Source organism: Eublepharis macularius, chromosome 5 (assembly GCF_028583425.1).
Source record: "Eublepharis macularius isolate TG4126 chromosome 5, MPM_Emac_v1.0, whole genome shotgun sequence".
Lineage (NCBI taxonomy): Eukaryota > Metazoa > Chordata > Lepidosauria > Squamata > Eublepharidae > Eublepharis > Eublepharis macularius.
Genome location: NC_072794.1, coordinates 3,617,320 through 3,631,780, shown reverse-complemented (window position 1 = coordinate 3,631,780; position 14,461 = coordinate 3,617,320). Strand labels below are relative to the sequence as shown.

At 49.0% G+C, this 14,461-nt stretch overlaps 1 protein-coding gene across 1 annotated transcript in view; it reads right to left on the bottom strand.

The window, feature by feature from the left end:
* The window catches only part of PDE4C (phosphodiesterase 4C), an 85,746-nt gene extending 72,477 nt beyond the window's left edge, over window positions 1–13,269 (bottom strand). Inside the window, exon 1 of the mRNA XM_054979651.1 lies at window positions 13,103–13,269. Coding sequence (XP_054835626.1) covers window positions 13,103–13,131 — 29 coding nt within the window. The 5' untranslated portion in view covers window positions 13,132–13,269. The remainder of the gene's footprint in view (window positions 1–13,102) is intronic.
* Between the last annotated feature and the right edge of the window lie 1,192 nt (window positions 13,270–14,461).

Here is a 14,461-nt window from a genome sequence, read left to right as displayed (position 1 = left end):
TGGGCCAGACTGGCCAACAGTCTGACAGCTCCAAATGGAAATGCCATTTTAGTTGAAGCTCAGTTGGTCTGGGAACGGTCAATGCCTGGCTGGGAGGAACTCCCTGGGGACCCTTCCCCATCTGTCACCTTGAGGTCCACCAGGAAAGAAAAGCCAACAACAGGCAGCAAAAAGTCAACAAAACAGCCAATCCACACAGCCTCTCCAGCCACAAGCAGCCTTGATCCAGCCCCCACTGGCACAGCTGCAAGCTTCAAAGAGCTCATTTCTCTCTCATCCTCATGCCTTGAATTAGCAAATGCATCTCCCTTAAAAAGTGCAGAGGTCTTCCAATGGCCTCTTGGATTGTTATATAACTCATTGCCCCTCAAAGCTTTCAAAAGGCAGTAAGAATTCCACTCCCTGTCGAGTTCCAAACCTCAGCTCACGCTCAGACTTTAAGAACCAGTATGATTTAGGGGATAGAGTGTTGGTCTAGGCTCTAAATAACAACAACATTTGATTTATATTTCAATTCAATTCAAATACCTTTAATGGCATACAATTCGATTTATATACTGCCCTTGAGGACAACTTAACGCCCACGCAGAGCAGTTTACAAAGTATGTTATTATTATCCCCACAACAATCACCCTGTGAGGAGGTTGGGGCTGAGGGAGCTCCTAGAAACTGTGACTGACCCAAGGTCATCCAGCTGGCTTCAAGTGAAGGAACAGGGAATCAAACCCAGTTCTCCAGATTAGAGTCCTGCCGCTCTTAACCACTACACCAAACTGGCTCTCACACTAGGAGACCCGAGTTCAAACTCCCATCTGCCATGGAAGCTCACTGGGTGATTTTGGGCCAGTCATGATACACATATTACCTAACCTACCTTACAGGGCTGTTCTGAGGACAAAATGGAGGAGACATATGCCACCTTGGGTCCCCATTGAGGAGAAAGGCAGGGTATCAATGAAGTAAATAAACAGAGTAAATAAATATGTTCTCCTGAGTCCCCTGGAGAAATGGTGAGATAAAATGTACTAAATAAATCAATAATAAACAGCCATTTTTTTTCAACTCTTGCTTATATAAAAGTTAAAACAAAACAGAGAAGCTACTATGAGGATGGAGGGGTGATTTCCCCGCCCCCCCCCCCTTGACAATGCCATTGTTTGTTCTTCTCAAAGTACACACGTCCAAATCAGGGCAAATGGAAAAGAAACTGGGATAGCCTTTCTTAGGATTCTGGGAAGTGCAGGATGGGCTCCCTCTTGGCCCAAGGCAGCCCTTTCCAGCCAACCGTGGGAGCTGAGTCAGTGAGGACTGCCAAATGGGAGTTTTGCTGAAAAACACACACACAGTCTTCTTTAAAAAGTGACTGCAGATCTATTAGTCAGTGAGTCACAGACCAAACAAACAGGAGGAAAGCCATTTTTGTGGATGAATAGGGAAATATTGCTTCAAACCTCATTCTCCAAGAGCTTTATTTCCCCTCCAGTGCATTCTGGCTCCTTTGCAATTTAGTGCTTTTGAATTAAATTCTGCAGCTGTGCCCCCAGATATGAAGCCGGCAGCCAAGGTTGTGTGGGAGCAGAGAGGAGGAGCTGGTGCAAGCTAACTTCCCATGGCAGTTGAAAAGCTGGCCCCAAAGAAGCTCTTTCCTTAAAGAAGATCCATTTCCACTGGAAAAGGTGCTGGACTCAGACCCAGGAGGCCCAGTCAGATGGCAGAGCCAAGGCTGGGCTAAGGGGACCTGGAACCAAGCAGACTACCTGCTTTGCATGTCTTAACCAGAGGCTGAAGTTCGATCACAAGCAGCAGGTCCTGAAGAGCAGAGACTTCGCTCCGTCCAAGACCCTAGAGAGCTGCTGCTAGTTAGGGCAAAGCTAGAAGTGACAAGTTACACTTGAATGGCAAGTGAACAGACTCACATGTATTCCTCCCTGTTCACCTGCGCTGCACTCGATCACTACGTGCTTGGCCCTGAGATCTCCTGGAGTTACAACTGATCAGGTCCCCTGGAGGAAATGGGAGCTTCAGAGGGTGGACTCTGTGGCATCATATTCCCACTGAGGTCCCTCCCTTGCCCAACCCCTGCCCTCCTCAGGCCCCATCCCCCAAATCTCAGGAATTTCCCAACCTGGACCTGGCAACCCTAGACAATACTGGGCTGCTTGGACTTGGCATGAGGCACCATTATATGTTCCAGAGGACTCTGACACCCGTTGCACTTGTGCAGCCTTGTGTTTTCTGTCTATACCAGCAAAATGCTCACTGTCACTATGGCAGCATTTGCTGCAGTAGTGGTGTGGCGTGGCAAGGCAGTCTGTCTGTCCATCCCCACCAAGACACTGAAAACATTTAGCTGTCAATGTTTGTGTTCTACAACCCTGTAAGGTAGGCTGGCATTACCCTCTGAAGGAGGGGAGCTGGAAGTGGAACTCCTTGCCACCAGCTTTCCAGCTTTAGGGGGCGACCGTTCTGCCCTGCCTTGTGCAAATATTCCAGTCCTCCTTGTAAAGATAACTGCATGAAAACATGTGTGCATTATGTGCCATCAAGTCACCTCCGACATGCAGAGCAATTAAGAAAATGTGCTTCATCACTTATTTTCATGTTCACAACAATGAGGCACACCAGAAGCAGATATGACATGAGGCACACCAGAAGCAGATATATACGTAAGACTGAGCCTTGCATATCTGACAAGGTATTCTTCAAATACAACTGGTGACAAGGATGTAGACTTTCCAATTTCCTCGGGGGAGTGGTTGGGTCTATAAGTGACATCATAGGGAGGAGGATGTCTGGAGGTGGGGTGATGGGGGATTTAGGGAGGGACTCACCAGAAATTTTGGGGGGCCTGGGCAACCCTGGGCATCCCTAACAACGCTTCTGGGCTGCTAGGAAAAGGTGAGAGTTGGCCAGCGTTTATAGTGGTATCTCAGCAATCTCCTGTGTCCTGTTTTTGAAATTTACTCTCAGGATAGTCACTTATCTACAAATATACATACCATGTGCATAGAACAAACTAATGATCCCAAATCTGACACTAAGAAAGGCAACACAGAAAAGCCTGTAAGATAGCATTTTTTAAGTTTTCGTGGGCATTCATTTGCAGGAGTCTTGTTTCTGCCTTATTCCTAATTTACTAAATTATGGCATCACAGATGCCTTCATTTGGGAAATGCATGGTTGAAGTCTCTGATCCAGGGCAGAATACAAAACAGTTGCTGTGCACTCAGTTTTTGAGCAATGTACAGAGTAGTAGCAATCTTCTTACTTCAAACTCATATCCTATAAGTAAGTACAAGCACATTTTCAAATAATAGATATACTATATTATTTTATTTTGAAATAAAATAAAAAGGAATCTTGGACAGTCTGAATATTCTGGCCAGTACACATCAGATATTTAGGTCCTTGGCAAATGTGTGTGAATGTCTGCTGGGACAGGCATGCCTGGGTTGTGCAAGCAGCTTGTAATCCCTTCATCTTCAAACTGTTTGTCATAGCATGTCAAAGTTGCCAAAGTGTTTTATAGGTTTTTATCCAAACGACCACCAGGCAAAGTAAGCCACAGTGCAATAATACTATTATATGCTTGAAACCAATTCATGTTAGCTGTAGCTGCCTAAGTGGCGAACAATTGTCAATACACACCTACAACCCACTTGACCAACTCTTTAGAGTGAAGACATTTTTAAAAGAATGCTGAACAGGCTTGCTGGGGCCATTAATTAACTTTAAAAAGGAACTGGTTCAGCATCCACTTCAGCAAAAACAGGAAATCACAGGTTTGAAAAAGACACAAAATATCTATCTACCAAAAGAATCCTGAAATCCTATAGCAATACATTCGCTGCAGCTTTGAAAGTGCTACTCAACTGTGTTTTTCAATTTCTTCTCTAAGCATTAGTTAATTAGTTGATTGCCCCCGTACTACCAGTTTGAAACTGTACCACATCAATTTACATAACAGCAATATAAAGAGCATGAACATGTACAGAGCACACCTTCGTTGCCAATGTTCTCTCCAGGCTGCACCCAGGGCAAAAGGAAATTTTAAAAATGCCTCTGATCTGTATCCCCCCCTCCCCCCGCAATCTTGTCAATGCAGATGGGTTTTCTCATTGCTTCAGGGAGACAGCACCCAGGCTGTCATTTTAGGAATTGTCCTTTTCTTCAATAGATACCACATCACCATTGAAAAATGAAATGGAAATTGAAAGCAGAGCTTAGGAGTGGCTGAAGCAGCCCTCCTCTCACTACCACGAAAAAATTATTGTTCTCAATCAAAGATATATAGACCCACCCCATACCCAGCAAAAATCAACTGCAGCAGCAAGCAAGCAAAAAAGCAAGTAAACAAAAAAACCTATTTCATCAAGGAAATATAGGCTCTACCCTCCCCGTGTTACATTCTCAAAATATAATGTAATGACAACGCAACTGCAAACTAAAATAAAATATTCACTTTTCCCCCATTAAAAGGAACAGAAACTGGTCCTTAACAGAGTAGTATTGATTGCAGAGAAAACGTGATGGGTGGTTGTAACGTGCTGTGAGAAAGAAAATAACAAACTTGCACTTGCCTTAGGTTTAGAAAAGAACCTAAGGCAAGTGTATGGAGTTCTTATAGGCACTCCATACTTTGACAGGAAAGTGGAGAGATTCTTATTTACTTATCTAGTCTAAAGATGGATATGGATGGCAGAACACGTCCTGCATCCATGGTGCAAGAAGGGAGAAAGAGAAGGTTGTCACATGGAGGAAATCCTAAGATTAGCAATCTACACATCAGAGGATGGATCAGGGCAATAAAGGCGCAAACAGATGCCCTAACCTGTTTATCCTTCTAACCCTCTCGTTTGTCCCCCTCCGAAACCTGAGGGAAGGGACAGTGTTAAGTCCTCCTCTTCTAACGTTCCCCAAATTTAAACTGAAGCCAAGCAAATATGTTCCAAATGTAAACTGAAGCCAAGCAAATATGGCCCCGCCCCCTGATCTCCAGACAGAGGGGAGTTGAGATTGCCCTCCGTGCCGCTTGGCTTCCCTCTGTCTGGAGATCAGGGGGCGGGGCCACCAGCCATGTGACCATTTTCAAGAGGTTCCAGAACTCCGTTCCCCCGCATTCCCCCTGAAAAAAAGCCCTGCTACTAACTGATTGTGATCTGCAAAGGTTTTGGGGAGTATCTTTGCACTCTCTAGACTAATAACTAAGGTTTTTTACATCTAGCACACATCAATCCTTGAATATGTTTGGTGTCTGTCAGAAAAGAAAGTACAGCCTCCAGTATTCAGATTTTTGATCTTCCAAGCTTCTTCCAATTGTAACATTTCCATATAATTAAACACATTTTTGAGAAGTTTGCCTTCTTTGGGTTTTTTCTAACCTATCTTTTTTTACATCCATTACCCCATTCATGTATCTGAAGATCATTATCTTTCCTTCTTGAAAATCTAAAATGGATTGGAAAACATTTTCATAAAATTTTCCTCTTGTATCGTTTGGGACATATATTGTTGCTAGACCGTAAATCTTGCCTTCTGGGAACCTGATTTTCAAAACCATGTATCTTCCTTCAGAGTCTTTTAATTCTTCTGTAATATTTATTTGTAAATTGTTATTATAAATTCTTAATAAACACACAAATGCATACTAACAAACAGGAACAAAGCCCCAAAGAATCATCGAAATTGTAATATGATACAACAGGAAGGATCCAGAGGAGTTAGCCATGTTAGTCTGTAGTAGTAAAATCAAAGAGTCCAGTAGCACCTTTAAGACTAACCAATTTTATTGTCGCATAAGCTTTCGAGAATCAAGTTCTCTTCGTCAGACGAAGAGAACTTGATTCTCGAAAGCTTATGCGACAATAAAATTGGTTAGTCTTAAAGGTGCTACTAGACTCTTTTTGATTTTACAACAGGAAGGGTGAGCAGTCCTGTGCTTCAGCTGCCATTGTGTAACTGTCCCTCACACACACACACACACACCACACACACACACACACACAAGCTTATGCCTATGACCGGTGAAGCTGGCAGAATTCCCTTTTCTCTGCTGTGGTTCTGGACCAAACACCATACTGTTATCCCGGCATCTAATTTATTCTGAGCATCAGCCTGACTACTTAGGAGCAAGCTGTAAATTCTGGGGGTGGCACTAAGTTACATGTACAATTCTGATTTTCAGGTAACCAGCTGATGTTCATTATGATTGGGAATGGCTGAGGGAGCTATATGAGATCGTATTCTGATCAGCAGACACTGAGCAAGGTACAAAAGGCCACGAGTTCAGTATTACCACAGAAGTTTGCCTGTGGTAGAAAGCATTCATTTCCCCAGATCTATGCAGGATTCAGTGTGATACAGCAACAGAAACCAATGTAAATGAATTCTCTTTTGTGGAGAGTCCATAGACAGGTTAAGAGTGCCTGCCAAGGGAACCTGGAAATTGGATCCTACGCTGAACAGGTTGGGCTTAATTGGATAGATGTCAAAGTAGAGGCCTCAGAGGAGACCGCAATGGGAGGCTTTGGTTCTTCCTCATCACCCCCATGAAAACAGCCTCTGTGTACCCCTGTTTATAACAGAGAAAATTCACCTGCATCTGAGCTGTACTCCAGACTGCAGAGGGGAGCTCACAGGAATGAATGCAAAAAAAAAAAATGCACATAGAAATCTAGCACTCCAAGGCTGGGGTGGAGTCCCTCTCCTTACATGTTAGTTTTTTGCATCTAGGGATTTTTAAAATGAGGTTCACCACAACAGCTAAATTCATCTGAGCAAAACCTTCCAAAGGAACTTGCCTGTTCACGTGCATTCTCTGTGGTAGTTTCTACAATGTAAAACAGACTCCCTGAGGATATTAGAAAAGCCCCCCTCCTCACTTCTCTGCGCAAAACAGAATTGTTCCAGAAGGCATTCTTGTAGAGGGATCTGTAGCATAGGGGTTAAGTGGTTGGGTTGCGAATCCCCCTCCTGTCATGAGCTCAGCGGGTGGCCTTGAGACAGAAAGCCACGCCTCTCAGCCCCAGCTGCACTGTGGGGATAAAAATAACACTTGGTTCACTACTCTGAATGGGCACTAATTTGTGTGGAAGAGCGGAATATAAACTCAGTTATTATTTACTACAGTATAACTGATCAGCTCAGGAATTGCCTCTATAAGGAATAGTATCATAGTAGATTACAATGCTTACAATGCTCACCCCCCCTTTACTGCAATTCTGCATCTTCTGTTTGTAACCCTCCTTCCAGGTCTCAAGCAGAGCTCTTTCCCATCCCCTCCGTTCTGATCCTTGTTGGAGATGCTGGGGACTGAACCTGGGGCCTTCTGCAGGCAAAGCAGGGGCTCTTCCGCTGACCCAGCGCCCCCCTCCTCTCTTGGCACTATTTTGCTGCTGCCGTTCAGTAAAGTCTGGAGCTATTGAGTGCTGTGGCCCCACCTGTTGCATGGGTCAGGCTTGCTCCCTGGCCCCTAACCCTAACCCCCTCCCACCAAGCCACTCTCTGCCCCAGCCCAGGGGAGCTTCCCAGAACGATCTGCCCTTCACATTTTCAAAGCCCATGCTGGGATCAATGATGCTGTCTTCACAGTGCTGCACATATATATATAATAAAGATCCAAGTATCCCTTGCACAGTCTGTTTTTCAAGATGAGCTTTTGCGAGTTGTGGCCCACCTCTTGCTGCAACAGGCTGACACGGCCGCCCCCTGCAGCCCACCCCCCTTCCCATTCACACAGTCCACTGGCGGATGTGTGCAACTCACATGGGAAGTGGGCTGGGGGGTGTTCCGAGGGAGCAAGGGGCAGAAGGTCTCAGGGTCTCACTGTCCCCCACAACACTGCTGGTATCTGACAAGCCGTGCAGCTTGGTAGGGCATGTATGTGTGGGGGGAATGTCTCAGGGTAGGGGTTGCGCAGGGGCCCAAGGAGGCCAATGGCAGTAATGGGAGCATTCCGTGTGGGGTGCGAGGGTGCGTGTAAGCCAAATGGGTGTCCAGGACAGCCCAGTGGCTCGGCTGTCCCACCCACTCCCCTTGGGAGGCAAAATGGCTACGCACTGCTGGCCTGCCTCTGGCCTCTCCCCCTGTGGGAACTGGAGCAGGGTTCCTGCCTGTGCTTTCCCAGTGCCTTTCCACTGGGCCATGCCTGTCTCTACAATGTTTCCTGCCCGGAGCTCCACGACTGGTGGCGACATCAGTGCTGCAGTGGGATGCCTAATGCCTGATGGGGCTCCTCCTGCTTGGCTCAATGCTTAGGGCACCGGTCGGGCTGTTGCCAGGAGAATGGGTGCACTTTGTCTTCTGGCTGCCATCCCCAGTCCCCTCCAGCTCAGGCCCATGCGTTCCCTCTGACATTCAAGTGTCCCTCCCTAGTGGAGGGGGGGGGTGCTCTTGGTGCCTCAATGCTTGGCTTGCCATCCTCCTGCCTGGCACACAGCAGGCTGGTTAGGAGCTGGAACTCAGGCGCTCGTCTGTGGGTGCTCCCTGGGGTGCATTGGCTCTGGGGCACTGGCCGCTCTCACCAGGAGCCTGTGGTGGGGTAGCGCTGTCTCTAGGCCTTTCCTCCCTTCCCTCCATCCCTCTGCTGGAGTGGGCATGGTGTTGGGGAGGTGTGTGGTGGTCGTGGAAGGCAGTGGGTTGGCTGTGCCTGTGCTTGCTGCTCAGAAGGATGTCAGTGTGCTCCACAGCCTGAATGGTGGGTGTTGTGAGGGCTGCCAGGTACTCCGGTGTGCTCTCTATGCAGCCTGTGGAATGCCCACAGGGAACAGGCCACCAGCATCACAGCTGTGGCTGCTGCTGGGCGCCACCACGACAGCCGCCCTCAGGATCGGGCTGCTCATTTACCGAAAATGGCACTCAGTGAAGCTCACAAAATTAGAATATACAGACGTTTTATTTTTTAAAAAACACACACACTGCCCCATAACCAGCATCACAGAACAAAATTAGAAATACAAAAGCAGCAATTAAAAAAACAATCAGCATAAATACTAAAAACAGTAAAAAGAACTTATTCAAAGCACCTCTTTCAGAACAAAATGAAGATCCGTCAGCAGGAGAAAGGATGGGTTCAGACTCTAACAAATGTCATCTAAAAACAGCTACAGATTTTATAGATCTCTGGAAGACCAAGAAGAAAGAAACCAGATGGATTTCCTGTGGCAGGAAGTTCCGAAGGTTTTATCCTAGCTCAAATTTAGCTTTGCAATTCTCAGCGCCTGAGGGTTCAAATCAGGATCAGTTACAAGCTCTGGCAGTGTTTGCCGGTTGAGGGGGGGCTCCAGCCAGAGAAATTCATAGCTCATAATCCTCCTGGCCTTAGGGTTAGAGGCATGCCTTTTGGAGGGGGGGGCATTACGATACCAGATCAGAATTTTTTCCTCTGGGCAACTGAGACAAGCCACCAGATCCTCATTCTGCAGCACCACATAGCCAACCGCTCAAAATGCTCTCACGCCTGAGAGCATCTTGGGGTGCTGAAATTCACACACATACACCACACACACCCATCATGCATTTATTTATTTAATTATATTTATAGCCTGCTTTCCTCACGAACAGGCTCAAAGCAGATCACTTCAGTAAATACAGTACAAAAATAAAAACAGGTAGCATAACAATAAAATCTACAACAATACAATCAATAAAACACAGCAGCGCACATATCGCACAGATCCCTCAACATCAAAAGATCCCATAGGGTGGGGTGGCCACTTGTCAGATGTATCGCCAGATGTATCGCATGAGCTCTTTTTCTCCTTCTCTCCAGTTCCAGGTCAAAAGAACAATTTAAAAAAATTAACAGTTCTTACTCCCTGGTATCAGCCGAGCCAGGCCTGCTTTTATAGTTTCAGATGGTATAAAAACAGCTCGTTCCAAGAGAAAATAACGCTGCTCAGACTGGGAATACACACACACACATGCCGCTCTCCACCTAGCCCTTGCCAGCTCTCCACCTAGCCCTTGCCAGCATCAATCACGTAGACTTTGGTCTTAAAAATAGATGGTTTTGCTTTGGAGCAGCAGTTGGGACATGCTGCAGAGACCATCTGCTCTGAGTTTGGCTGAGGACGGCTGGTCTTCTCAGGAGCAGGAGGCACTGAGTGCCAACGGGATTGGGGCTAAGAGGTTTGGTCTGTGGTGATGGCCAGCAGAGGCTTGTCAATGGAGCCATGGGTGAGTGGGGGGGGGGCGGGGGGGGGGAGAAAGTCATATTCTAAGGACAATCCATCCAGGACGTACAGACAAGCCAGTGCCCCGACAGACATTTCTAAAACTGAGGTACGAAAAGAAACAATCTTCATCACTGTTTAGCACCAGGTTTAGAGCAAGAAAAAAGCAAGCATTCTCCAGCTTAACACATAACTACCTTGTGGAACTTACTGCCACAAGATGTGGAGACAAACATAACCTTCAAGGTGGTTTAGATAGATTCACGGAGCAAAGGTGTATAGAAAGCGATTGAATAGGCATGTGAATTTCATTTTCAAAAGCAGCCATTTTAAACTATTACGAAACGTTATCGTTTAAACATTAACAAACTCAAAATCTATCCTTTGCAAAGAGCTTCCAGACCTAACTCCTTTTTACAGGCTCCATCTGATTGGGAGGTGGGTTGTGAAAAGTCAGGGAGTAAGGACCTAGAAAAAAGGGGATCTACTCTGAGAAGCCTCAGAGGAGTTTGGTGCCAGGCCACTGAGGGAAGACAAGGAATTGCCCGCTGGCAGAGCCACAGCGGGGATACCATCAATCTTCCCCTTGCCAGCTCTGCCTGCCCACTTGTGCCCACACACAGAGGTCTGCTCAGCTCAGCGTTTAAAGCAATATATTAAAAGGTTAAAAAATCCTTATAATTAAGTCATTTAAACTTGTAATATTGTACACCTCTACAATTAACCAGGACAGCTCAATAGTACTTCCATTTTTGGAGGCAGTTTACCTCTGGGAAGTTGTGAGCTTTCTCTAGCAGCACCTGGTTGGCCATTTTTGGGAACTGGTAACTGGACTAGATGACTCCTGGGTCAAACCTAGCAAGAACATTATATCCCCATTAAGAACAGACACCACTCCTAAAGTGGGGGTCTGCTGGGACTGGCTGACTGTGATGGCCCCCTAGAGCGGCCATGTTCAGAGGCAGAGTGTCCGGCAAGGCCAGATGATGGGGCATGCGACTGTAGGGCGTGGTGAGGTGGAGCAATGGAATAGCACTCCCTAGTGCTCAGGCCAGTGGGACAGTCAGGGGCCCGGGCTTACAAGGGGTCCCAAGCAGGGGGGCCAAGCACAGAAGCACGATGGGAGGACACCTTCAGCCCTCTTCTGGCACCTTCCACTCCACGGAAAAAGCACTGAAAGATGTGCAGAAAGGTGCTGTGGGCTCCCCTGACAAGGGTTACTCTTTGTAAGAAGCCAGGAAGTGCCTGCCTACTCATTCTAAATTCAGGACTTGTTGCCCAGAAAAAATATGAACTGCTCTGCCATCTGTGGGCATCACCAGAGCCGGGAGCAGAAGGCACCAGTCAAGCGCTGCTCTCCTAAAAAGAAATGGGGGGTGGGGCTCAGCACTGTCAACAAGGCAAGTGAAACCCTCCCATGGAGGCGGCAAATGCCAGCCAGCCACGGAGAACTCCCTTGGCTTGCTGAGAGGTGGTGCAGGCCCAGGTCAAATAGAAGCCGGGTGAGGAGGGGATTCTTGGTGGGCACATGCTTGTTATGCAGATGGCAAGTGGGGAGGGGGGGAGGAGGAGATTCACCTCTGGCAGTTCAGTGGCCCTTCGGACAAACATTATTGCTTGCAAAGCTGCAAAGGAGCCTGGGACACCTGGAGACCTCCACACCAGGCAACAGCAACCCCCGTTAGGGGCTTCCTTCCACCGCCTCTCTTGCTTTGCACACAGAACCTCCCTGGTTTGATCCCTGGCTCCTCTGGCTAAAGGATCTCAGGTGCTGGGGAAAACCCTAAAGAGCCCCTCCCCCTTGGAGGAGACAGTCCTGGGCTGCAAGGACGGGTGGAATCTGCAGAAGGCGGCTTCCAGGATTCAGCTCCAGAAACAAGCAGGCATCCCTTCGGGCGGCTAAGCTTGGATCCAGAGAGTGGGTGCCTTTGCTGCTCCCCATTTCAAAGCCCTCTTCTGCTTCTTGGGCTTTCAAATCCAGCTCAGCTGGTAGAGTTGAGCAGCGGCAGGCAGGGGTGGGGGTGGAATCTCCTCCCCACCTCTGGATTGCGGAGGGGAGGAACAGGCCAGCCTTTTCCTGCTGCTTTGCCCATTCTCACAGCTCTGCCTGCAAGTTTCTTCCCCACCCCCACCCCCACCCCCACCCCTCTTTCAGGACGCAGCAGCAGCAGCACCTTTATTCTCCTTACAAAAAGCAACAGAATCACCTCCATTATTCTTGTACTTCCTACCAGGCTCAGATTGGAACATCTGAGCCCCATTGTAATCTGGTAACAAAGCCTACCTGAAAAGCAACTCACCGGATTGAGTGGAGAAAAGAACTCGCCTCTGGAAGGCTCGGAAGGGCCTCCAGACTCCTAAGCGCTCCACAGAGCAGGGAGGGCTGAAAAGGGGGGGGGGGTGCAAAGTCCCGCACCCCTCAGGCCTCTAAAAGGGGGGCGGGGGGAGCCTGTGCTGCCATTGCCAAAGTTGGGAGGGGGGAGCAGAGAGAGTGGCCTGCTGGGCTCCACGGCTTGCAGTCGGTCCCGTTCCTTTCTTCAGCGGGCTGCTTGTGCTCAGGGGTGAAGGAAAAGCACTCTATACATGCGCAGAGTTGCCTTTCAGTACCATTACCTCCCACCCCCTTCCCCCACGAAGAATACGTGTGGGTCTGCTGGAGCATCAGCAGCTTATGGGATGCAGACCTAACCCTGTGTCGAGAGCGGAGAGCCCTGGAAGTGATCCCCATCCCCCCCCCCAAAGCTGCCATTTAGGCACCCCCTTCTGCTCTGCAGAGCATGTGCCAAGCAAGAGCTTGAAAGCGAGAAGGGTCCGCCAAAGTGCGTGCGCGCGCTTCAGGCGGGTCACGCAACAGACGCGCGCAGAGCAGGCAAAGCGCGACCAGGCAGGGGCCCTCCGGCCGCAGCGGAGCCCGCCCCGCAGCCCCTTACCGGCGGTGGAGCGAGGAGGGCCAGGACATCCGGGGGGTCCGCAGGGCGGGCCGGGCCGCGCCCTCGCCGCCGCGCAAGTACTTCTCGGTGTCGGAGTGGAAGCGGCGCTGGATGCGGATGCGGGGCCGCGGCTGGCGCCACAGGTGCTTGGGCGCCTTGGCGGCACCGGCCCCTCGGCGGCTCCGCTCCATGGCGCGGCCGTCGCAAGGCTGGAGTCCAGGCTGCCCGCGGTCCCCAGTCGCTGGCGCTGGCTTATATAGCGCGCCGCTGCCGGGATTGGTGGCTCGTGAGCCGGCTGCGGGCGGGGGCAGGAGGAGAGGCGGACCGGACCGGACCAGACCGCCGCTCGCCTCGCCCGGCACGGCTTCGCGCGGAGTCAAGCGAGGGCCGCCCGGGGCAGCTCCCCTCCTCAAGCAGCCGGAGGCACCCCAAGCTCCGCGACGTTCCCTCTCGGGGGAGGCTGACAAGCACGCCTTCAGGAGGGCCGAAAGGAGCGCCCTTCTTCGCGCCCCTCAACCTGCGGAACGGCCCGCCCCAAGATGCCTCGACGGCTTCTAGCGCAGAGGAGTCGGTGAGCGAGGCTCTGCGGTGAACTAAACTCCTGTGCGTGTCTCTTAGCCACAACACAGTAATGGGCACAGACGATGGACTTTAGTCTGTTCCAGCAGGCGTACTTTTATCTTCTCATCAAGAAGTAAATGCCACTGGATAACATGAGGCGGTGCTCTGAGCAAACATTCTTATAATGAAATTAAGACTGTGCAGCTTTTAAGACTACAAATCCCAAGATGCATTGTACATTGAAGCAAAAATATTTTGCAGAAACAAAAAGTTAAATAAAATAAAAGCCAGGCCATTAATATCGGAAGTCAACAACAGGAAATATCAGACAAATGTTTCTAATGCCCAACAAATACATCCAAATGTGTCTCTCTCTGCTTCCTGCTCAGAAAACAGGATTCTTTCTCCAAATTTAGCTCAGCAGCAGCAGATTTTTCATTCTGGCCTCGACTGTGGGCAAGGACAGCATATGCGGGTAAAAGCCACCCAGCTGCAGGGTCCATCAAGAAGGGTAAAGGCAAGGAGGAGAGGGAGATATTGTCAGAGGCCCCAAATCCTAGCCAGCTTCCTTCACACATGCCTTCCCCCCCCCCCAGATCTCCACATTCAAAGTTTTCATTAGCCAGATACAAAAGTGGGCACCTCAGCAAGGGAACTGATGGGACCCTGACAGCCACAAACCACACTGACTGAAAATGGTGTACAACCACAGCATTTTGCAGCAGTTGTAGCTGTTGCATGCCCACTCGTATCCCTTGGTGACAACCAAGCTGGGGCAGTTTTAAGAGTAGCTGGCCT